Here is a 25,650-nt window from a genome sequence, read left to right on the forward strand (position 1 = left end):
ATAATAATAATAATAATAATAATAATAGTAAATAGAATCTATTCTAATGTTTTAAAGTTGCTTTCGGACCTTTTGTAAAATAACATCAAACAAATATAAGCAGCAGCAATAACGATCTGAGCTCCCTTAAACCATAGGACAATTGGGTCTACAGAAATATAGAATCTCAGAACTGCAGAGGTGGAAGGGACCCTGAGTGTCGACTGGTCTAATCCCCTCCAATGCAGGAATCTCAACAAGATCATACATGGCAGATGGCCATCTAACCTCTGCTTATAAAGCTCCAATGAGGAAGACCATTCCACTGTCGTACAGCTCTTCCTGTCAGAAAGTTTTTCCTGATACTTAGTCAGAAATTCCTTTATTGTAAATATAATGGGCTTCTGCTGCCCTGATGCTAAACACTTTTACTGGGGAACAAGTGCTATTTTTGAAGTAGGGGAGAAAAGGGAGCGGGGGAGAGAGACATTTATGACAGGTAATGGAAGAGTGACGGACAGTTGGATAGTGGAAGGGAATGATGGGCTGAGTGACAGAGAATGAGTGGAAAAGAGAGACTGCTGGAGATGATGGATCAGAGAGGGAGATAACGTGTTGGGGTGAGCAACAGTGGAGAACCTTAGGCCCAGGGGCTAAATGTGGCCCCTCAGAACTCTGCCCAGACAATACCCCAACCAAACACACTTACTGGCCCTGCTTTGTACCCCCCTTGAGTGTTTTTGCATGGTTGGAATCTGTCCTTACACACATTTATTAGTTGCCTGAATGGAGGACAGAGAGAGGTGCACATGAGAATGCAGTGCCATAGTGTGTACTGGCAGTGCCCGGGGCAAGGCAGGGATTGTGCACCCAACCTCCTTGCAAGCGTTGCATGGGAGGTGTTATGTACTGAGTTGAATAGGATCCAAACTGAAGCAGCCTGATTGGTCCTAGAACAATAGGATCCAAATTGCAGCAGTCTGATTAGTCCTAGAACAATAGGATTCAGAATGCAGCAGTCTGATTGGTCCTAGAACAATGCAGCAGTATGATTGGTTGGCAGGAACCACCCAATCCTGCTCCAGATAGAAGTGAATCCACAACCTGATTGGCTTACAGTAGAATTCCGGAATTAGCCAATCATGTGCAGCCCATTGTGTAAATAATGTATATAAAGCAGATACTGTGAGGGGACATTCATTCATTCCTCCTCACCACTATGAGCTGAAAAAGAGCATGAAATCACTTTGCGACTCTGAGTATATTTCAGGAGGCAACAGGCAGACTTTGCTGTGCCCCTGCAACAGCCGCTCCTCAAAGGAAGTCACCTGCTGGTCGTTGCATTCGGTCCACAAATGATACATAATTGATTACACACACACACACACACACACACACACACACACACACTGAATTGTGTTCTGCGTTGTAACGAATGGGGAGAAATAAGGTAATAACAATGAAACTTAAGTAATTTCCATAACTAAAATTATGCAAGTTATGCAATTTTGCCACAGAGGACATTTGACCAATACAGGGTGGAATGGAAAATGATGCCTTCTTAAATCCCTAGGGAAAGAAGCAGTTGTTTTGTGCTAGAAATGTGTGTGGGTTCATTTGTAATGCCATAACATAAAGCCCTACCTTAATCACGTCTTCATCAGAGGACCTGCACTCCACAGATTCTAGGAGGTCAGTGACGGTTCCATCCTCCTCCACTGAGACCACCTTGACAGGGACAGCAACAGTCTTCCCGGTGAGAATGGCAGTGTTCAATATCTCTGCTTCCTAAAAGACAAGGCACACCATTTTCAGCTGGCTGGAGGAAGGCTCACAACAGTTCCAAATTATTATGGACAGATTCATTTCAGACATTAGTAATTTAGGTCCATTAATTTTGATGTCTCTACTCTGAATAGGAGTAACATTGAATAACAGCCGGAATAATTTTTCTCAGGAAAAAAACCTTCTGGGAAATTTCATCACCTAAAATGAATGTCTGACTATGTTATCATAAGGACTAGAATCCTTTTCTTTGCCTTACAAGGTGACTATGCATTCTGATTAGTGCTAGAGACAGCCAGAAACTACCCATGCATTTGTACTGTCAAAGGGGAGAATAGCCCTGCTTTCTTTCGGTGCAGCCTGCCCAATAATTTCTTTTGTATTTAGCAATATCCACTCTCATTTAGGCTAAACACATTTAACTAAGAATAAGTCCTACTAAACACAGTGGGGTTTTTATTAGAGCATGTACAGAGTGCCCATCCTAATGCCAGCGGATGGTGCCAAAAGACCACAGTTGGAGGCAGCGTGCTTCTGAATACCAGCTGGCAGAAACTGCAGGTGGGGGCGGGGAATGTTGTTGAGCTCAAGTTCTGTTTGTGGATATCTGGTTGGCCAGTTTGGGAACTGAGAGTGCAGGACTAGAAGGACCATTGTTCAATCCACCGTGCTCTTCCTATGTTCTTTTCTTCTTGGAGTTCTCTCTCTCTAATGAACCCACCTGGTCACCAGCATTATTCTTAAGACATTCAAAACAATGGCTGAACTGTACTTGACACATTCAGCACCCCTTAGCTCAGCCTATTTGGATAGCCTCTGAATCACACAATGGAAGCTAAACGATCCTTTCTGCGTTGCACCCTAGTGTAACCCCAAAGTAGTTTCATTGTCTCCACTGAAGTTACTACTGATTTGCACCCTGGGTTAAAAAGAGAGAAATGTCTTTCTTATTCAGAATTCCAAGGCATTTAAAATCAAGGCCCACATGCAGAACAAGCAAATCTTGATTTCATATGGTTCCTATGATTGAAGGTTTGCAACCCATTTGCCCCCGGAGTGGCAATTTCTCATGTAAATAGCTTGCACTGCAGGGTTTGAAACATGATATGATTTTACTTGTGGAAGAGAACCTAAGGGCTTGTGAATTAAGTCGGTCAGAAGTTGACTTTTCCTACTTTCTCGTCTGGTGGGGGGGGAATAAACACCAGTCTTTTTAATCTAATATGAGACAGATAAAAAAACGGGGAGATCTTTGAACATCTTAAAGGAACAGGGTTCCTTTGTCCTGGTTCAAAAGAAAGAAGATAAAGACTCCGAGGCTTCAGACAGGTATGAACCAACGGATGCATTCTCCAACCTTGTTTCTCTCAGGGATCCTGAACCTTTTCCATCAGACGTACACCCCACTGAGTTCAGTGCAACTGACCTCTGAATAAATGTGCAAAGTTCAGCTGCATTATGAAAGCCCCGTCCACACTGCACAGTGGTGATCCTGAGCTGGCATTGCTACTGCCTTGACACCCCGATTTATAAAATGAGGATAACAGTAACTTTACAAAAGGATTAGAAAACTCGTGGATATTAAGGATTTTGAACCCTCTAAAAGTGCTCTGTGGATTCTAAATTTTCCTTTTTATTTATTTATTTTTATACAGGCAGAACGTTTAGACAAACCAACTTATGTAAAATGATCAAAACATTCCAAAGGTCACATCCATCCATCCATCCATCCATCCATCCATGGATGAACCTTGTGTCTTGTTTATACACCTTGGAAAGAATATATCTAAAAATGCCAAGCATATAGGAGCAATTGCAACAGCAGACTTGTGACGCTAACAACAATGTTCTTCAAACCTTGGAGGGAGTCAGTGACATGATACTAAAATGAAGAAAGTCTGGAGTATTGAGATGATGCTCAGGATAACATGTCTCCCAAAGACAAGTGAACAGAAGGTGGTTTGAGTTCTTCTGGTGAGCAACTTATTAATGAATCAAATTTCATCCATCCATTTATTTGAAGATTTGTCTACAAGCTCAACCTTCCAGACCACACCATATCCTTTTTACTAAGGAGTTAGCCATTACAACTAGGGATTCCACATACAGAAGCTGACGGGACTGGCAGCTGAAGTAGAACTTTACAGTTGTAGGGATAGGTGAATCTATCAGTTTTGGACCTCTCAGTTTCTACCCCACCCCCAGTTTTCAGTTCAGTTCAGTTCATTTCTACAGGAATGTGCTATTATTATTATTATTATTATTATTATTATTATTATTATTATTATTAAAGTGGAACCTTGGGTTGCGGACGTAATCCGTGATGGAGGCATGTCCGCAACCCGCAGCGTTCGCATCCTGAAGTTGCACATCTGTGCAGGCTCCGGGGTGATTTGGCACTTCTGCGCATGTGCGAACGGCAAAACCCAGAAGTAACCCATTCTGGTACTTCCAGGTTTCCTGCAGTCTGCAACCCGAAAACACGTAAACTGAAGCGGCCATAACATGAGATATGACTGTATTATTATTATTATTAAAATCCTCATGAAAATACCAATATTTCAGCATGGATTTATCAAATTTTTTTGCTATGCAGTTTTGACCAACATACACGTCCTTTTTGGTAAGCACTCCCCCACCACATACAATTCATTAGTGTATGCTGTTTTCACTAATAGATATGCACACTTTCCTTGTTTGGTTGGAGAAATGCGTCCCAAATTTTGGAGAAGCATGAATTTTGAAGGGTAGCTTTGTCTCATTTTGCATATTGGTCCAAGAAGTGCAAAACTGTCATTTTTCTCATTAAAATGCCAACAAAATTGAATTCCTCCCCAACCCTGAAATAAAGCTCAGTGCTTTAGTGACTGTTGAACTCAAAAACATGAAATATGACTTCCCAGCAACTGGGGGGTTGAGTATTGTTCCTCCTGGATCGGTCTAGCTCAGGGGTAGGCAACCTAAGGCCTGGGGGCCGGATGCGGCCCAGTCTCCTTCTCAATCCAGCCAGCGGACGGTCCGGGAATCAGCGTGTTTTTACATGAGTAGAATGTGTCCTTTTATTTAAAATGCATCTCTGGGTTATTTGTGGGGCCTACCTGGTGTTTTTATATGAGTAGAATGTGGGCTTTTATTTAAAATGCATCGCTGGGTTATTTGTGGGGCATAGGAATTCATTCATTTTTTTTCCAAAATATAGCCCCCCCACCCCCCGCAAGGTCTGAGGGACAGTGGATCGCTCCACGGCTGAAAAAGGTTGCTGACCCCTGGGCTAGCATGTAGTTTGCAATAGTGTCTTGCAGATTATCTTTTGTCGTCACAGCGACAAGCATTTTTAAAATAAATAAATGCATTTTTAAAAAATGTTTTTTTCCCCTGCAGGCATAATTGTGGGGGCATTATTTTTTTAAAAACAACAACAACAACATTCTTTTATGCTATCACAGCATCACAGTGTGGGGGCAGATAGGAACCATCAATAATTTTTTAAACATTTAAAACATTAAAACTTTCATTTTTTATTTTTTTAAAAGATGCATTTGTGGGGGAAGAGCTACATGCACCCCCCACACACACACTACATGTATGGGATGGACAATCACACTCCCTATTCTAAAACACAGGGCCCAGACCACCTGACTAAGCTGTAACTTCTTCATTGGGGTCAGTTCTCTCAATTGCCTCTTGCAAACTTTTTATGTGGGTGCTGCCCTGCCCCATTCTTGAAGCTCTCTCCCATTCCCATACATATTTGCTTTGGGAAGGGATGAATGGTGGAATTTCCATGTAACTCTCCATCCCAGGCCGTTTCTGGAAGCCGCAGTTCCCAGGGAGCAATATGGCATATGGAGTGATCTACGTGCATATGCCAACAATACGAATGTGGTGGGCGAGTGGGGCCGACTCTAAAGCTTAATGAGAAAGTTCATAATTATTGAGTCAGTTCAGAACTGAGCACGGGGAATATTGCTGATCACCAATGAAAAAACACAGGTACTCCGCAAACAGCTGTGCATTGATGATTTTAAAGGACAAGGGTGGGAGACATGAGGCTGAGGGGTCCAGTGGGGCCAGACCCCTGACTGACACTCAAGAGTTTTTGCCTGGCTGGAATGTCGCCTTGAACTCTTTCTTTCTTGGATGCAGGGAGCTGTGTGTTGAAATTAGCTTACCCTCCAACATGCGCGAAGGAACGCGGGTGGCGCTGTGGGTTAAACCACAGAGCCTAGGACTTGCCGATCAGAAGGTCGACGGTTCAAATCCCTGCGACGGGGTGAGCTCCCGTTCCTCGGTCTCTGCTCCTGCCAACCTAGCAGTTCGAAAGCACATCAAAGTGCAAGTAGATAAATAGGTACCGCTCCGGCGGAAAGGTAAACGGCGTTTCCGTGTGCAGCTCTGGTTCGCCAGAAGCGGCTTAGTCATGCTGGCCACATGACCCGGAAGCTGTACGCTGGCTCCCTCGGCCAATAAAGCGAGATGAGCGCCGCAACCCCAGAGTCGGCCACAACTGGACCTAATGTCAGGGGTCCCATTACTTTTTTACCAACATATGCAGGTCAAAAAGCAGGATGTGTGTTTTCCGCAATGCACTCCTGGGCGAGTCACATGACCTATACATGATCACGGCCACAAAAAAGGGCTTTTTTTCTAGGGCGAGATCACAGCGTGAGATTGTGCAAGATCACAGCGCCCCAAATGCCTGCCGTGCTCTCGTGTGACAAAACAGGCTGCCCCAGTTTTCCTGGGACAGTTGAGGGGTATGAACTAGCATACGGTGTGAAGATAAAATTTACATTCATCGTTCAGCCCACTTTTGCCCCTGGCCCGAAGGGGTGATCTGAAAATATTTGTGGCCCTCAGAAGGTTTGCCGGAATGGAATGTGGACCTTAGGCTGAAAAAGGTTTCCCACCTCTGTTTCGATACATAAAGACAGTTCCAAACTGAGGGAATTATCAGCTGTCGCGCCTGCCAGTAGAAAACAGAGGCTTTAGGTAGGCAACTGTGTATTAATGATGTTATAAACCACTAAGCCCCTTCTATTATAGCGTGTGATTGAAGGATTCCTTCCTTCCCCAATCAAGCATGCCTTTCTCATTCCACAGCAAACACTTGGACCAGATTAAGCAGTGGGTGGGATCTTTGGAAATGGTTCTTTTTTCATTCCTTTAAAGGCATAGGGGATCCCCTGGGGAATGAAATTATTTCATTCTGAAGAAACAAATACTTGTTTAGCCCAGACAGAGATTTCCCAGCACATTAAAGAAGATGAAATCTAAACAGTCCCTCCCAAAGGGAAGAGGGAATGCTAAGATGATAACTGACTCTTTTGAAGAAATATTGTACCCCTCATCCATAACTAACAGAGGATTAAGGGACATGATGATCCAGGGGGGATGAATAGCCCTGGCGAGGCTGCCTAGAAAAAGTGGATTTTCCCCATCAAATTTGTTTTGAAATAAAAAGGAGATGTCAGTTATTTTCATATAGCCAATACAAAGAGATTGATTTGGGCGCACAGAATTTTATACCTCACACATACTCATTAAAGTAAGGGAGGGGTGGTCATTATTTGTACAGGATGAGGAGAAATTACAGAGTGAAGATATTTACATAACACCAGGAGTGGGGAACCTTTGGTCCTTGGGAAGTTGCTGAGCTACAACTCTCATTAGGCCCGGAAAGCAGGGGTTGATGGGAGTTGTAGTTCAGCAATATCTGCATTGTGTCTCCATGGTGTCCCTCTTAGGGCCAAAACAGATGTAGCAAACCCATGACAGGACCTCCCAATGCTGTCATTTTTTGAAACCTAAAAGAATCTTGAAATAATCTGAATTTGATCAGAGCAGCATCAGAGCAGCATTCAACTCAGGTGAAACCAAACACCCCCTGGATGACCTGAAAAGAGGACAAGACAAATTCACAGAGGGTAAGACTATGCATGATTGCTATGTTCTGCTTACATAGTTGGAAGCAGTAAGCCTGTGAACACTAGTTGTTGGGAACCACAGTTGGGGAAAGCACTGTTTCACTCAGGTCCTGATTTCAGGCTTCCTATAGGTCAGGCATAGGCAAACTCCGGCCCTCCAGATGTTTGGGACTACAATTCCCATCATCGCTACCTAACAGGACCAGTGGTCAGGGATGATGGGAATTGTAGTCCCAAACATCTGGAGGGCTGGAGTTCGCTTATGCCTGGCCTAAGCCTTCCAGCACCATAGCAAAAGTTTGTCCAAAATGACCTTGGGACCAATTGAGCTACAGTGTGCGAAAAACACATTTCTAGGAAAGGCGTACAATATTTTCTATGCTAGCAAGACTGTGCTTAATTTGCGCAGCCTCTATAACAGTCCTGTCCCCCGCCAGATAAGAATAAGCAGGAAGCCTGTAGGACCTCGTGGAATTGCAAACTGCTCACATATATTTTAAGTGAGTTTTTAATATTTGTTCTCCAAGCAATTAATATGTGGGGAGCCTGTGGATAAACACATTAGCATTAAGTATAATCTGCTGCGGTTCTTTCCTTAATACAACACAGAATTAAAGAGCCATTAAAACATCATCAAAATGTTCCAACACATTAGCGAGACAGCAGATTGCAGTACACAATACAGATGTATTTGTTTAAGTTCCGAGGACAGTCTTGGCAATGAACTCCCATTGGCTAGGAGGGCGATCTGTGACTGAGCGGCTAGCAAACAGAGTAGGCTGAAGAAAGAAGAAAATAGCCTTTCCTTTATGAAAGTCTTGGGGGTAGTTGAAGTGATAAGAACTGGTCTTTGCCTGCCCAAAGCTGAATCTCTAAGGGCACAGAGGAACATAGAAAGCTTCTTTATAAGGAGTCAGAACAATCAAATACAATATGGTCGACACCAGGAATGGGGAAGCTGTGGACTTTTTGTAGCTCTAACACTGAGCCACAGCTGTTCCCCATAGCTAGGAGTAAGGCCCATTGTGCACAGTACGGTATCATATCACATTAAAGAGTCATGGCTTTCCCCAAAGAATCCTGGAAGCTGTAGTTTGCTAAGGGTGCTCAGAGTGGTTAAAGGTAAAGGGACCCCTGACTATTAAGTCCAGTTGTGACCAACTCTGGGGTTGCGGCGCTCATCTCGCTTTATTGGCTGAGGGAGCTGGTGTACAGCTTCCAGGTCATGTGGCCAGCATGACTAAGCCGCTTCTGGCAAACCAGAGCAGTGCACGCAAATGTCGTTTATCTTCCCGCCGGAGCGGTAGCTATTTATCTACTTGCACTTTGATGTGCTTTTGAACTGCTAGGTTGGCAGGAGCAGGGACCGAGCAACGGGAGCTCACCCCGTCACAGGGATTCAAATTGCCAACCTTCTGATCAGCAAGTCCTAGGCTCAGTGGTTTAACCAACAGCGCCACCTGCGTCCCCTCAGAGTGGTTAGGAGGATCCTACTCCCCTCACAAAGTTGGAATTCCCAGAGCAGTTGAACAATCAAACCGCTTCCCAGGGATATCTGGGAATTGTAGCTTTAACGTTAGAAAAACCAAAGTTAACAGCTTCTTGAACCACTGGAGACTCCCTGACCTGCCTCAACACGCCTTGTTAATGAGGTGACTTGGGAATGTGAATCTGCCCTGAACCACCCGATTCACCTCTGTTATGCAGGGTATACCCAGTGCAGAGGCATGTCTCCAGTCCTGGTCACTGGACCTCAAAAATTATATTATAAAACTGAAAAAGCGAGAGAAGAGGGCAACAAAAATGATCCCAGGTCTATGAGAAGCATTTGCAGCTTTTTAGTTTAGGGGGGCCCAGAAAGCTGGGCATAATAGGGGCATGCAAAATTATGTGTGGCATGGATAAAGTGGACGAGATCTCTCTCTCTGCTTCTTACTGCTTGAATCTGAGATGTTCCAACAAAGCTGAGGAGGCAGCGATGCTTCTGAAGAGCAACGGCTGGAAATCGCAGGATCCCACCTGCAGTTTTTCCTCAGGGATCTGGTCGGCCATTGTGGGACCAGGTTGCTGGGCTAGGTGGGCCACTGGCCTGATCCAGCAGAGCTCTTCTTATGTTTTGGGTGGTGGGAGATACAAGGCAGACTAGATGAGGTCCAAATGGCATGCAGATGAGCAATGCAGCTGACTGATACAAGATGCAGTGATGGCTGCCAGCTTGCCGACTTGCAGACTAGACCATGGGTAGGCAAACTAAGGCCCGGGGGCCGGATCCGGCCGAATGGCCTTCTAAATTTGGCCCACGGATGGTCTGGGAATCAGCATGTTTTTACATGAGTAGAATGTGTCCTTTTATTTAAAATGCATCTCTGGGTTATTTGTGGGGCCTGCCTGGTGTTTTTACATGAGTAGAATGTGTCCTTTTATTTAAAATGCATCTCTGGGTTATTTGTGGGGCATAGGAATTCATTCATTTCTCCACCACCCCCAGAATATAGTCCAGCCCCCCCACGAGGTCTGAGGGAAAGTGGACTGGCCCCCTGCTGAAAAAGTTTGCTGACTCCTGGACTAGACAATTCATGAAGGATACGGCGGTCAATGGCTATAAGTCATGAGGGCTGATCAGAGGCACTGTCAATGGAGACTGGTGGCCATTAGGACTGTAGAGCAGAAGAAAGGAGGAACCAACAATATGTGGATCAATCTCAGCTAATTCTGGGTTAGTCCCCATCCTCCTCCCTCCCATATTTAGCAAAGGCAACACTGAGGATGTATTCTGGTGTAGGGGATAGTTTTCCTGATCATGATGCTCCATTTTCCAATGTACCTTTCACACTAAGTTGCCTGCTTGTGTTGAGGAATTGTGGCTTTTTGACCAATACACATTGTGCTAAATTTCATTCACACTCTTAGGCGTGGTCATCGGACAACAGCACAACACCCCCCAACCTTCCCACACAGGTGTGCTTCTTTCTCCCATGACTCACCCATGGAAATGGCAGGAAAGAACTCTATGCTGGCCTGCCACCCCAAATTTCATCACCTTACCCCTGCAATTTTCTGTGTCAATGTGGTTGCAGATGGATTTTTTCCAGGAAGCGATTAACACGGGAATAAGCACAGGACATCTGCTAGATTTCCAGAAGTGGCTGTCAGGAGTGCGTGCAGGAGCCAGGCCCTGTGACTGGGCCTTGCAGGACTGGGACCTTCCTGAGTTTGGCCTGGAAGGGGAAGGTGCGGCCGCACAGGTGAGGCTTGACAGAAGACTCGTAGCACCTGGTGGCAAGGGCCGGGAGGAGTATATAAGACCAGCCTTATTCTCTGGCTCTTTGCCACAGCAACACGCTACTCACCTAGCTGTGCTTTGGCTTCCTGACTCCTGGTTTCCTGACTCTTGGACTCTTGGCTTCCTGACCCCTGGACGGCTGACCCTGGACTGCTCTTTCCTGCTACCCTGGTCCCAACATACCAAGCCGTGACTCCGACTGCCTATAACCCGGACCATGACAGTGGCTTTTAGATGTGAAAGCTCAAATATAATGTGGAAATCAACAGTTTAGGAAATGGAACAAACTGCTGTGTAAAGGCAGCCTAACACAAAGGGAGAGGAGGTGGCTGACAGATAGTGCCACCCCCTGGAGCAAAGCATGTGACAATTGGCTGGGGAAGAGTGAAGGAAGGCTATTTCCCTCATGTTCTGCTGTTTCATGTCCCCATGTGGCTTGCGCCTGGGGAGAACAGCCTTTGCTGGGGTAGACTAGCCTTTGGTCAGCTCCAGCTGGGCTCTACTTATACTGTATTGAGAGGCTCACTGCCTATGCTGAGACCAGAGCAAATGCCTCAGTTTACCCCCTTGTAGAATCTTGCAACTGTCGATTTACACCGCACCTAAAGCAATGTCTTCTCTCTCTCTCTCCCTGCTGCCTTGGGCTGGGAGCCATCTCCAGTGCGTCAAGGTTCACGCCTCTGCCATGCATAACTAATTTCAAATCTTATTTAGCATCAAGTCTCAGAATTAAGAAGCTAAGTGACAGCTGTTTAATTAACTCCTTAAGCTGATTAGACAGCATTACCGCAATCCCCCCAAGGAAGAGTTTATATCTGTCAAGAGAGCCGAAGGGCCGTGTTAATGCTTCTGTTTAAATTTAGTAAGCTTCTAAACCAATATATTCTAAAATGTTTGACATCCTCAAGGAGGTGGTCAGATTCAGACATCCACCCCCCCCCGAAGCTGCTCTGCAATTGGACAAACAGCTGCATGCGCTGGAAGTTGGAGACTGAAAACAAACGAGGACCGTGCTTGCAATGGATCTCATTTATTTAGTGTGAACGTATTATCTTTGATTAGATTGGATTAGCAGATTATTACAGATTAGGCAGGCGCATACACCCAGTGGGCAAAGCTCCCCCCCCCATATACCTTGTTGTCAAGACAAAGGCATATTTGCAGGGGGTTTAAATGTTTGAATCTGGAGTCATCCCCCCATGCCTCCTTTCTGGCCCTTGGGAGTCTTCGAACACCCTTCACCGACCACTGGCCCTGCTCCACACCCCTGAGCGCTTTTGCCTTGCTCTTTAACTACGATAATAAGAGCAGCTCCGCCACGTTTATTATGATGCTTATTATTCGTTACTAAATTTATATACTGTCCTTCATCCAAGGAGCGCAGGGTGTCTGCTTACATTTAGAAATACAAGGCGTGGTGGCACAGGAGAGAGCTTTTTCTGGCTGAGATATCTCAGTCAGTAGAGCACAAGACTCTTTAATCTCAGGGTTCGAGCCCCACGCTGGCAGAAAGATTCCTTCCAACACTACAATTCTGTGATTCTGTGGCAGCCTCTACATTATGGAATTCTCTCCCGAGAGATGTGCTGTAGCATCTTCACTGTGCAACTTCCACCATATACTAAAGACACACCTCTTTAACCTGGCCTCTGAATAGTTTGATATCCCGCTTTATCACTACCTGAAGGAGTCGCAAAGCGGCTAACATTCTCCTTTCCCTTCCTCCCCCACAACAAACACTCTGTGAGGTGAGTGGGGCTGAGAGACTTCAGAGAAGTGTGACTAGCCCAAGGTCACCCAGCAGCTGCATGTGGAGGAACGGAGACACGAACCCGGTTCCCCAGATTACGAGACTACCACTCTTAACCACTACACCACACTGGCTCTGACAGTTAAAGTCCTGTCATTTGTGGGATGCACATCTTTTGCTGATCCTAGATTGCTTTGTTGTGTTTGGAATGGTTACACTGTTTTACTTGTTCCATACAACTGTATATAGGACTGTTGGAACTCACCTGGACACCTTGGGGTAAATGGTGGTTAAGAAATCTTATAAAGGAAACAAAAATAATCACGTCTCTTGCTTGGCTGGATGGAGATGTTTGCATTCAGTTGCAGAAACAGGTGGATTTTGCATGTCTGGCATGCACTTGTTCCTCTGCCTCCAATTGCCTCTGGGCCCGCCCACCATGACCCCACCTCCCCCATCCTGAAAGCTGCCCACAAGGCTTAGAACCAAAGAGGACCAGTTTCATACAAAAATGGGAGTAAGTCACCATAGGGCACAATGGGACTTGAAGACATTCTGTAGCTCTCAGAGGTAACTGTATCATGGGAATGACATTTCTGCCCCCCCCCCAGGTAAAAACAAAGCTGGGGTCCTCAGACTGCCATGTGTATTTTTTATTTTGTTTTATACATTTGTATTTCCCCAAGAATTTTAAAGACTATCCCTTAAAGGCTAGCATGGAAAGAGGATGAGACAGACTTAGCCCCATCCCATGTGAAACTGGACTGAACTGGACAATAAATTGTTGAATTATGTTTCTCCCAGTTTCTTAAAAGTTCATTCTTCACATTTCCACAACAGTTTACTTAAAAAAGACACCCAGAAACCCTTATGACAATTTATTAGCAAGTTAATGCATTTTTTCCTTATATAAACACATTTTTGCTAAGGAATTCTCCTGTATGTAAGTCACACAAATATATGCATCTTTGTGCACACATTATCCCAATAGATGCATTGCTGTACACAAAACTTGGCTGGAACACTGCATTGCAAAATTCAGAGAATTCTGATAAGAGCAAATTTCAAAGGATGGCTATGTTTCAGAAAGTGGGAATTGAGTAGGTTCATCTTTAAATGTGAACTGAACTGAACTTCTTCTGCCATCACTAATCCATCCTTAGCTGCTTCTCCCTCCTGCTGTCACTCCCATTTCTCCCTACCACACACATTTCCTAATATATGCATTTTTTAAAAAAAAAATGGTTTGGGTGGATGTCTAAATTGTAAAATTTGTATAATAATTGTCAGGGAACTGCCATCGGAGCTAGAGGCGGAGGGAAGGCTCCAGAGGGATGCCGGAGAGGGTCCCAGTAGGGAGAGAGGCAGCCCATCTGCTGGGGAAGGAAATCAGCGTAACACCAGTGGAGAAGGGGGGCAGATGGGGGAATCGGAGAGGAGGCTCCAAGACTCCTTGCCGGAGACCAGTGGAGAGAGTAGGGGTACTCCGTGGCCCACACCCTCCCTGCGCAGAAGACTTCTGCGCAGGGAGAGTAGGAGGAGACTTGGCGTCAAACAACTTTTATGCTGGAAAAGGTTCAAGAAATGCCAACTGAAGGATTCTGCCAGCGACTGAGACAGTCACAATGCTGGAGGCTGTTCAGTCAGAAAGGGTTTAACCAGGTAACCTTGCCAGCAGTGGCGGCAACTTACGCACGAGCAACCCCTAAATCCATTACAATAATTTTGAAGGATGCTGGTGCTACCGTTCCCATATTGTTTTCTACAGTTCCGATTTGATTAATTTGCCTTCAAATAAATGCAAACTAAATTGAATATCTCCCTTCCCTTCTGATTTATTATTTGGCTTTTGAATGTCAGCACCCTGCTTTTCTCACAGAGACCCAAACAGAATAATATTATAAATAATGAAACACTGGGCAGACAAAAACTTTCCTTCTCTTCGTATTAATATTCTCAAACTCTGCAGGCCCTTTTGATGTTCGGTGTATCTCCTTTGGTGCTTTTATCCTTCCTGGGATCCTTCTTCCAGCTTCATTTATTGCTGTGTAGTTTTAATGGGATTGTTTTATTGTGCATTTTAATCATGAATGTTTATATTTTAATTTTTTAATGGGATTCTTTCATTGCATATTTTAAATATGGATGTTTATATTTTAATATTAGCATAACCGGGTCTTTTTAAATACTTCATGAACTGCTTAGAAGCCTATTTTGTAGTGTTGTGCACTAGATCCAGCTGAATCCTGGAACCAGAACCAAACTGGGTTGTTTCACATTGATCCAGGATTCGATCTGATTGGGTCGAGGTAGCCCCAGATCAAATCATGTCCATTTGGAAAGATCCAGGTATGTCAAAAGGTGAGAAGCCATCTGATGGGGAGGAACAGACCTCTGGAACGAATTAAGTTCGTAACCCGAGGTACTGCAAAATTCTGCCCCATTGGAAAGCTTCTCCTAGGAGTCTATTGCTCTAAACTTATGTTATTGATGGTGGGTAACAAATACAAAGGGATGCGGGTGGCGCTGTGGGTTAAACCACTGTGCTGCTTGGGCTTGCTGATCAAAAGGTTGACAGATCGAATCCCCATGGCGGGGTGAGCTCCCGTTGCTCGGTCCCAGCTCCTGCCAACCTAGCAGTTCAAAAGCATATAAAAATGCAAGTAGATAAATAGGTACCGCTCCAGCGGGAAGGTAAACGGTGTTTCCGTGCACTGTTCTGGTTTCACCAGAAGCAGCTTAGTCATGCTGACCACATGACCTGGAAAAACTGTCTATGAACAAACGTTTGCTCCCTCGGCCAATAAAGTGAGATGAGCAGTGCAACCCCAGAGTCGTTCACGACTGGACTTAATTGTCAGGAGTCCCTTTACCCTTTACTTAACAAACGCAAACCGATTATATTCTAAAGAAAGAAGGGAGGGGAGGACTGCCTTTCATTTGGCCACCCAGCTTTTTAATCACTTTGATGCTGAATGACTGGAGGCTGTGTTTATTTGCTGTTCCATGTGAGCATTGCAATGCATGATCTTACGAGTTGTCAACAGTATGGTGGCGACTGAGGCCAGCAAATGTCTTCCATGCACGTGGACCACTTCTCAAAGTCAGACAACCACCTCACTTCTGAAGGAGGCAGGTTGACAGGCGCTGATTCCTCTGAGAAATCACTAATTAATTTCCAGGCATCAAGCCGTGATTCTGAACGCTCCATATCATGCATCTGTAATTGCAGGTTCTTAGCAGAGTTCTTCCTCTGATAACCAAGAAGTGCTTGCATTTTAGGATTGCTTCGCTGGATTTCCTCCCCGTCCAAGCACCTGCTAAGCTTCCAATAAACAAGCCAAAAGTGCTTTTCAACATTACTGTAAGGAGGACAGTGGGGAATACATGACCGATTTGTCAAAAGCAAAAAATACCCCAACAATCCCCAAGCAGATATGACCTAAAGGTCCGCAGATATACGGCTGTATCTGATAGCAGTGAATTGCAGAAGCCGCTAGGAACATGTCGTGGAAAATTAGCAAATCCCCATCAAAATTTCACACACACGGCTGGTGTAAGCAGCTCCCCAGAGTGATGGGTTGGCAGGCGGGTTCTTTTGATTTGCAGGCCTCACGGTTAACTGAACCAAACGCGAAAACTGAACACCCTCAGGGCTGGTGCAGTCGGTGCGTAGAGGAAGCGAGGCGGGAGGGAGAGATGTCAGATAGTTTAAAGGGTTTTCCAGCTACAAAATGAACGCTTTTAGCGGACAACTTCAAAGGAGGGCTCCCAAAGCTAGCCCTGGCGGTGCAATCGAGCAGAGTATACGTTTGCCACTTAATCAGTGTCTAGCAATGCCAGAAGGGCTGGAGCCAAGTTCAGCAGTATTTCTCTTTGAGCACCATTGGTGCTTCAAAGAGTCTGCTACTGATCGGCCAAACACACGGGTTTCGTCAGGCTGAAAATGGCACTGGAAGCAAACCTTCTCCCATGCTTTTTGTGGTCGTGACTGACCTCAAATGGCTGCAATCCCCTCTCAATCTCCCCTCTAGCTATAATGAGCTAAATAAAATGTTTAAAAACACTTTTGTTAAAAAACCAGGAGCTTTCTTATTGGGTATAGTGGGTAGAGAGAGACTGAGACAAGATAAAATATCGTTCTTATAGGCAACAACTGCGGCAAGACTTTTGTTAGCCCAAAGATGGAAACAACAGGAGCTACCAACAAAAGAAGAATGGCAGATGAAGCTGATGGACTTTGCAGAACTGGCAAAACTGACGGGAAGAATCTGGAACCAGCGAGATCAAGCATTCAAAGCTCTGGAATAAATTTATATCATATTTGAAAGACAACTGTAAGCAATGAACATCATTAGCAGGGTTATCTGAAGATTTGTAAGATGAAACTGCTACCTATTCAGGTTGAGTAATATAATATTTTAGGTAATGATATAACAAGGATACGGCTGGTGCTGTGGTGTAAACCACTGAGCCTTGGGCTTGCCGATCGGAAGGTTGGTGGTTCGAATCCCCGCGAGGAGCTGGGACCGTTGTTCGGTCCCAGCTCCTGCCAACCTAGCAGTTCGAAAGCACGTCAAAGTGCAAGCAGATAAATAGGTACTGCTCTGGCGGGAAGTTAAATGGCATTTCCGTGCACTGCTCTGGTTTCGGTGTTCCATTGCACCAGAAGCGGCTTAGTCATGCTGGCCACATGACCCAGAAAAACTGTCTGCGGACAAATGTCGGCTCCCTCAGCCAATAAAGTGAGATGAGCACCGCAACCCCAGAGTCATTTGTGACTGGACTTAAGTGTCATGGGTCCTTTACCTTTTTTTTATAACAAGGAAAGGAAATGAAGTGAAATGTAAAGATGAAAAGTTTATTTTTGTGAACCATCAGACGGGAGGGAGGGAAGCCGTTAGGCTCAGTTGAACCAAAGAGATAAAATAAGAGGATATGATGTTACGTAATGTGATTATATGTAAAACCAATAAAAATTATTATTACAGTGGTACCTCGGGTTACATACGCTTCAGGTTACAGACGCTTCAGGTTACAGACTCCACTAACCCAGAAATATTACCACGGGTTAAGAACTTTGCTTCAGAATGAAAACAGAAATCGTGCAGCGGCGGCGCAGCAGCAGCGGGAGGCCCCATTAGCTAAAGTGGTGCTTCAGGTTAAGAACAGTTTCAGGTTAAGAACGGACCTCTGGAATGAATTAAGTACTTAACCCGAGGTACCACTGTATTATTTTTTTAAAAATATCCCCTCTAGCTATTTTGATACGGGTTGGGCCCAGCACCACTGGGCAGTTGCGAAGGGCCCAAGGGCTAAGGAATGGTCCCCTGCCTACTCTGCTGTTGACCACAGATGACAGCCACAGCCCACCAGGAATAGCATTTTTCTTAGTGCTTGAGCCTGGACAGCCCTGGACAGCTCTGGTTGAATCTCAAGGAAATGCTTGGAGGCAACTTGGAACACCTGCAGCAAGGGAAGATCAGCTTGGCTTAAACTGAGTATATCTGCCCGTTTAAAGATCACTGCTTGGTTGAGCCCTTGAAGAACTGCTCTCTTTCCTCTACCCTCCCCCTTGCATGTCTTGTCTTTTAACTGTGTACTCCCGATAGCAGCATCCCCCCCCCCCTTTTAATGGTGTGAACCAATTTGGGAGATGGTAACTGTCTGAAAACGGCAATAAAATACAGATATTGTTGATGACGGTGGTGACAAGGCCCTCCATGCTCTAGTCTTTTTCAGCAGACCTTGGGGGGGGGGACGACTATATTTTGAAGAGAAAAAAAATGAACGAATTCCTATGCCCCACAAATAACCCAGAAATGCATTTTAAATAAAAGGACACATTCAACTCATGTAAAAACATGCTGATTCCCAGACCGTCCGTGGGCTGGATTGGGAAGGCGATTGGGCCGCATCCAGCCCACAGGCCTTAGGTTGCCTACCCCTGATCTAGTCTGAAGCAATGCTTCTTGGGTGAAAAAGGAAGGAGAGAGGAAGGGAGGGAGAAATAAGGTTATTATCAACACAAAAGTAATAAGCTTGTGGACTAGAAGCTTTGTTTTTGTGAAGATTGGGGCTGAGGATTGCTGATATTAAGAAAATGTATGCATTGGGGTGGAGAAAAGTTGCTTTCCCATAAAATCTGGGTCATGCCAATTACTGCTGAACTCTCTCTCTCTCTCACACACACACACAAACACCCCTTCTCTTCCCTTCTATATTAGCTGCTCTGGAAAACAATAATTTTCTGAAAAGCAGGCTGCAAACACTATATACCAAAGAAGCAGACTCTCCCACTCTTATTATGCAGCTATTTAATTTATTTTATTTCTGTTTGTGCCCCCGACAAGACTTCATTGACGGGTGTGATAATTACCCAAAGAGCACAGCCAATTAGCTGTCAACTTGGCTGCTGTTCAGCAACAGATTTGTTGAAGGATTTTTTTTTTAAATAATCTTGATATATTGCCAGTTTTTAGGCCAGGAGCCCCACTGTGGGTTTAGGACTTGACTGCCGACATACTCCTAGCTGAAAGGAAGCTGTTGCCTCAGACGTTTGAGGGCCAAGCCTGGAAGCAGCACTTGGAATTAGAAGCCACCTCTGAGTATCAACATGATGAAGATGTTTGTGGCAGGCTTCTCCCCTGCCAAGCGAGACTTCCCGTTCCCCCCCTTTTGAATCATGCACAAATTGGTTTAATCACAATCCCTCCAGCCTCACCTCAGAACATATCACTGGAACTTCTGTCTGACACAGATTTCATCTTCTCTCTCCCCCCTCTACCCTTCTCTCTGTGTTCCCATGAGGGATAAAGGTTAACGTTGTTAGGGGTTATTCAGAAAGGCATGGCTCTTCTATTTCATTACCCTGTCCCCATAAGGAACATCAGGTTCGATTCTGTCAATTGGTGGGTGGATGAGCTCATAAGTCCATAATAGCACCCAGCATCCCGTTCTCACAGTGGCCTTCCCAGATGGCTCTGGGAAGCCTGCAAGCGGGATCTGAGTCAGAGGCAGATTTAGGGGAGCACAACTGGGCGTGGAGTCTTGGGGAGGTGGAGGGGCACCAAATGATGGTGTTGCTGAAATTTGAGACCCCAAGATCTGCCCCTGCCTGAGTGCAACAGCCCTGCTCCCACTGGAGATTCCCACCAACTTGTATTCAGTGGAGGCCACCAACTTGGGCAGCTTTGAGAAAAGATTAGACAAATGCATGGAGGAGATGACTACCAACTATGATGTCTCTGCTCTGCTCCCACTGTCAGAAGCAGAATACATCTGAATGCTAGTTACTGGGAGTCACACGTTGTGAGAGTTGCTGTTGCAATGCTTGGAGTACTGCAATGTGCTCTACGTGGGGCTACCGTTGAAGGTGACACAGAAACTGCAACTAATCCAGAATGCGGCAGCTAGACTGGTGACTGGAAGCGACTGCAGAGACCACATAAAACCGGTCTCGAAAGACCTACATTGGCTCCCAGTATGTTTCCAAGCACAATTTGAAGTGTTGGTGTTGACCTTTAAAGCCCTAAACAGCCTCGGCCCAGTATACCTGAAGGAGCGTCTCCATCCCCATTGTTCTGCCCTTGGAGCTGGACTGAGGTCCAGCTACAAGGGCCTTCTGGTGGTTCTCTCCCTGTGAGAAGTTAAGTTACAGGGAACCAGGCAGAGGGCCTTCTCAGTAGTGGCACCCGCCCTGTGGAACGCCCTCCCTTGAGATGTCAAGGAAATAAACAACTACAGTGGAACCTTATTTTTCGAACGTAATCCATTCTGGAAGACTGTTCGACTTCTGAAATGTTCAAAAACCAAAAACTAAAAACAGAAGCTTCAATGCAATAGGGAAACTCAAAATGGAAGCCATGTGGCATGTTCGGCTCCCGAAAATTGTTTGAAAACCGAAGCAGTTACTTTTGGGTTTTCGGCGTTCGAAAGACGAAACATGCGTCAACAGAGAGATTCAACAACCAAGGTTCCACTGTATCTGAGTTTTAGAAGACATCTGAAGGCAACCCTGTCTAGGGAAGTTTTTAATGTTTGATGTTTTAGCATGTTTTTAATATTCTGTTGGGGGCCGCCCAGAGTGGCTGGGGAAACCCAGCCAGATGGGTGGGGGATTCATAATCATAATCATAACCACACTCAGGTCCGTTTTGCAATCTTCCCATAGGTGTCTAGATGGCAACTGTGAAAACAGGCTACTGGACTAGAACCTGTTTGAATAATACTCTTCTTATGCTCTTATTCAGAATTTAAAAATGCTGCGATTTTCAAAAATAGAATTGTAATATTCTTTGGTTGTCTTTTAATGGTTTTTGTTTCAATTGTCTGAGGGGTTGTTATTGTACAGTTTTGTATGTTATTGTAAACCTCTATAAGGGTCATTGGGTCCTCCTACACAGATTAAAAATTCCATAAAAGAACAACAAATAAAACATGATTATACCTCAGATGCATACGCAGAAATAAACACACAGAAAGACCTCTTGATTGCGAGGTATAAAAAGGTAACTACGACAAATACTCTAGAAGTAGTGCCACATTTTTCTAATTCAGTCACAAATATATCCAAGATTCGGCCATTGAAACGTGTCATGAATTTTGCCTCTCCAATAGTGAAGGCCGCAAACGGCATCCTTAGTGATGTTTTCCTCAAGACATTGTGAAATATAATACAAGGTATATGAAGAATCACCTCTTCCCACATGCCTACACCCAGACCCTGAGATCTTCCAAGACTGGAGATGGCGGGAGAAATATGATTTAGTTTGCAATGAACTACAATTCCCAGAGTTCCCTGGGAAGAGGAATTGATTGTCCAGCCACAGTTGGAGCTCTGTGAGGGGTTTCCTATCAACTTTCAGCACCCTTAACCAACTGCAGCTCTCAGGATTCTTTGCAGGAAGCCATGGCTGTTTAAAGGTGGCACCACATAGTGCTGTAAATGTATTGGGTGAATGTGGCCTGTAATGGGTATGAGTTACTCGTGCGTAAACTGGTGCCTTTCTCGGTTAATTTGCCTTGTTAAACCTTTCTGACTGCACAGCCCCTTCTCATGGTGGCTGCCTCAGTCACTGGCAGAATCCGTCAGTGGGCGTTTCTTGAACCTCTTCCAACATAAAAGTTGTTTGACACCCAGTCTCCTCCTCCTCTCACTGCGCGGGAGTCTTCTGCGCAGGGAAGGCGTGGGTAGCGGAGGACCTGGGCTCTCCTCACTGATGTCCAGTGAAGAGTCCTGGAGCCCTCTCTCCACTTCCCCCGTCTGCCTCCCTTTATCCCCAGTGTTGCTCTGATTAGCTTCCCCCTCTACTGAGCTGTTTCTCCCCCTGCTGCTGGGTCCTTCGCCAGCATCATCTGGGAGCCTCCCCTTCGCCTCTCGCTCCGATGTCAGTTCCCTGACAGGCCTGAGTTTTGAATAGAGCTGAGAGAGGAAGTGGGAAAGAGTGTCACTCTTTCAACTTCCTTCTTTAGGTGCTTCTCATAAAGAGAAAAAGCTAACCACTCTCAGTACCTCATGACCAAAGGGCAATAGCAGGTGTAGGGTGTGGGGTGTGGGGGGTGCGGGCTCAGAGGTTTTGCAGACACCAGGGGAAGACCTCAACAGCATCGTTATCTCCATGGGTGACACTCCCGACAACGCCTGTGTTGATGTATCTGAACAGGCTTAGAAACAGTTGCTATCATTTAAATAGAAATACAACACTTCTGCCCACACCAGGGAAGACTGTGATCACGTGACCTAAGCACCTGCTCAGTCCAGTCCAGGTGCTTACTGCAGATGGAGAAGTCTCTCAGCCCCACTCACCTCACAGAGTGTTTGTTGTGGGGGAGGAAGGAAAAGGAGAATGTTAGCTGCTTTGAGACTCCTTCGGGTAGTGATAAAGCAGGATATCAAATCCATACTACTACTACTACTACTACTACTCCTCCTCCTCCTCCTCCTCCTCCTCCTCCTCCTCCTCCTCCTCCTCCTCCTCCTCTTCTTCTTCTTCTTCTTCTTCTTCTTCTTCTTCTTCTTCGTTTCAGGCATTCAAACTTTTAGGGGAAACAGGAAGTGTGAGTGAATTACACATCAAGACCCATCTTCTACCTCCTTAAGTTTCTTCACTTTCATGCCAGAGTTTTACCAGGCTGGCTTCCAAATAGAGGATTCCTTTATTTTTGTTATTAAATCCCCTGCCACTTATATATTCTGCCTTTCTTCCACCACAGCAACCCAAGTGATTATATATGTGGTTCCCAGGTGGTCACTCATCACAGATCCAGACATACTTTGCCGAACAGCAATGTGGTGGCCTCAGGTGGCTTCAGACCATATCCCAGGAACACCCTATCCTCTGCAAAGTAGAGTTTGTGGCCATCAGTTAATGAATAATGAACTTTAGAGGACCATTGCTGGTGGGAATAGGGCTCTGCACCAGATCAGGCTGGAGCTGGTATAACAAACTGAGTTGGGTCAACCCAGGTCGGCTGGATTGGGCTGAGACAGCTCTGTATGGCCCCAGGTTTCATTGTTCCACCCAGAAGTGATCTGGGGGTGTAAAAAGGTGAGACGGTCAGGTGGTGGCAGAGGTGGGCATTTAGAAAGAGAGGCAGAAGACCTTTGATTGGTCTGCTTCACCGTAGCGTTTCCTGCACAGAACACGTTGTATCTCCTTCTTCTCCTGTCATCCCAACCACGTTTAAATAGGGTTTAAACTACTAACTAAATGTTATGGCTAGCCCCCAAATCAATTTGGGGCCTGGATCCAGGTCAGGCCAGCCTCATGTCATCCGAGGATGGGGCTGATGCGAACTGCCACTTTGGACCCTGGATCTGTGGGTAGGGGAGCATGCAGAGCCCTAGAATTGGTGGGCAAAAGTCTGTCATGGCAAAAGTCTAAGCAACATGACCCCTACAGTTCCAGAGCACTCAAAGGGTAGGTAAGTGACCTGGAAAAGCTGCCCATTCGTGTGGCACACCCCAGGCCATAAAACCTGCTCTCAACGTTGTGACCCAAAGGTTTTGAGCATCATGCGTGCGACATTTCAAGAGAGAGTCTGAGGTCACCTCAAGAAGCCGGCACGTCTCCCCACTCCATCTCCAACAAATGCCACGGAGCGTTTGACATTTTGCATCTCAATGGGAATCCCTTCTCCTTCTTTTATGACATTGTGCTATTTCTTGTTTTATCTCAAATCCTTAATAGCAATGGACAAGTCAATCTATTTCCAGTCTGTCTCACAGTTACTACATGTGCTCACTCGTAAGTCACAGAATCATTGAATTGTAGAGTTGGAAGAGTCCAAAATGGTCATCCAGCCCATTCTGTACCTTTTCCACATTTATCTGGATTTTCAACATGAATTGCATTCAAATATGTATTTAAAGGCACATTTTTTGAACATGTTTTCCCTTAAAACATAGAATAATAGTCATAGAATCGTAGAGTTTGAAGGGACTACGAGGGTCATCTAGTCCAACCCCCTGAAATATAGGAATCTTTCTCCCAACATGTGGCTCAACCCCATGACCCTGAGATTAAGAGTCTCATGCTGTACCGACTGAGCTATTGGTTCTTGTTCTTGTTCTCGTTCTTGTTCACATTCTCATTCTCTCTCTCTCTCTCTCTCTCTCTCTCTCTCTCTCTCACACACACACACACACACACACACACACTCACAACATCACCTGGTCCAAAATGCAGTAGGCAGATTACTGGCTGGAGTTCCATTCAGAACTCAAATATTCCCTATTTTTAAACAGCTGGTAGTTGCACAGCAGGGGATGCGGGTGGCACTGTGGGTTAAACCACTGAGCCTAGGACTTGCTGATCAGAAGGTTGGCGATTTGAATCCCCACGACGGGGTGAGCTCCCGTTGCTCGGTCCCTGCTCCTGCCAACCTAGCAGTTCGAAAGCACGTCAAAGTGCAAGTAGATAAATAGGTACCGCTCCGGCAGGAAGGTAAACAGCGTTTCCGTGTGCTGCTCTGGTTTGCCAGGAGTGGCTTAGTCATGCTGGCCACATGACCTGGAAGCTGTACGCCGGCTCCCTCGGCCAATAAAGTGAGATGAGCACCGCAATTCCAGAGTCGGTCACGACTGGACCTAATGGCCAGGGGTCCCTTTACCTTTACCTTAGTTGCACAACTCTCAGAGGTTTGGAGCCTGGGGGCCTGGAAGAGGGCTGGTTACCTGGGATGCCCTGCATAGTGACTGAATCCAATGCTAGTCCTACTCAGAGTAAACCCATAAAAATGAATGACATGACTAACTTAGGCCTATTGATTTCAATGGGTCTACTACAGTCTCCAAATGTCACAAAAATGCCATAACCTTCATGAGGACCCTCAACCCAGCTTCTCACTTTATCTTGCAGAGTCCTGAAAAAAACTCTCATTCTTTCTCCACCTTTTCATTCATTGCTCTTTCCATCTTCTGGCCAGGGAAAGAGAGAAGCAGCAACCTACTCTGGGCTCTCATTTTCACACTCTTACAAGCTGCCCAGCAACATTGCGCACAATGGGGAGGATCTGCTCTGTGTCCAAACCTCTTTAGTCCCTGCCCAGTTTCTTTGCATTGCTGCCTTGCCTTTCAATGCCAGTTTCATTTGTCACTGAGCCACTGCCACCTGTGTGTGTGGCGGGTATTTCCTCTTTGGCACCTGCTTTGAGATGCAGAGAGATCTGATCCTGCTCTCTCTATGGCTTAAAATGAGGCCGACTAGCTGGACTTGCTGATCAGAAGGTTGGCGGTTCGAATCCCTGTGACGGGATGAGTGCCCATTGTTCAGTCCCTGCTCCTGCCAACCTAGCAGTTCAAAAGCATGTCAACGTGCAAGTAGATAAATAGGTTCCGCTTTGGCGGGAAGGTAAACGGCGTTTCTGTGCGCTGCTCTGGGTCACCAGAAGTGGCTTAGTCATGCTGGCCACATGACCCGGAA

At 45.6% G+C, this 25,650-nt stretch overlaps 1 protein-coding gene across 2 annotated transcripts in view; it reads right to left on the reverse strand.

Annotated features, from left to right (window-relative positions):
- Positions 1 to 25,650, reverse strand: part of LOC308575781 (transmembrane protein 132D-like) — a 465,450-nt gene that overhangs the window by 50,855 nt on the left and 388,945 nt on the right. For both annotated transcript variants that reach the window (XM_081174743.1, XM_081174742.1), the window contains one exon: positions 1,624 to 1,767. In XM_081174743.1, the coding sequence (XP_081030869.1) occupies positions 1,624 to 1,767 (144 nt within the window). The remainder of the gene's footprint in view (positions 1 to 1,623; positions 1,768 to 25,650) is intronic.

Source organism: Podarcis bocagei, assembly GCF_964188305.1.
Source record: "Podarcis bocagei genome assembly, chromosome: 16".
Taxonomy (NCBI): Eukaryota; Metazoa; Chordata; class Lepidosauria; order Squamata; family Lacertidae; genus Podarcis; species Podarcis bocagei.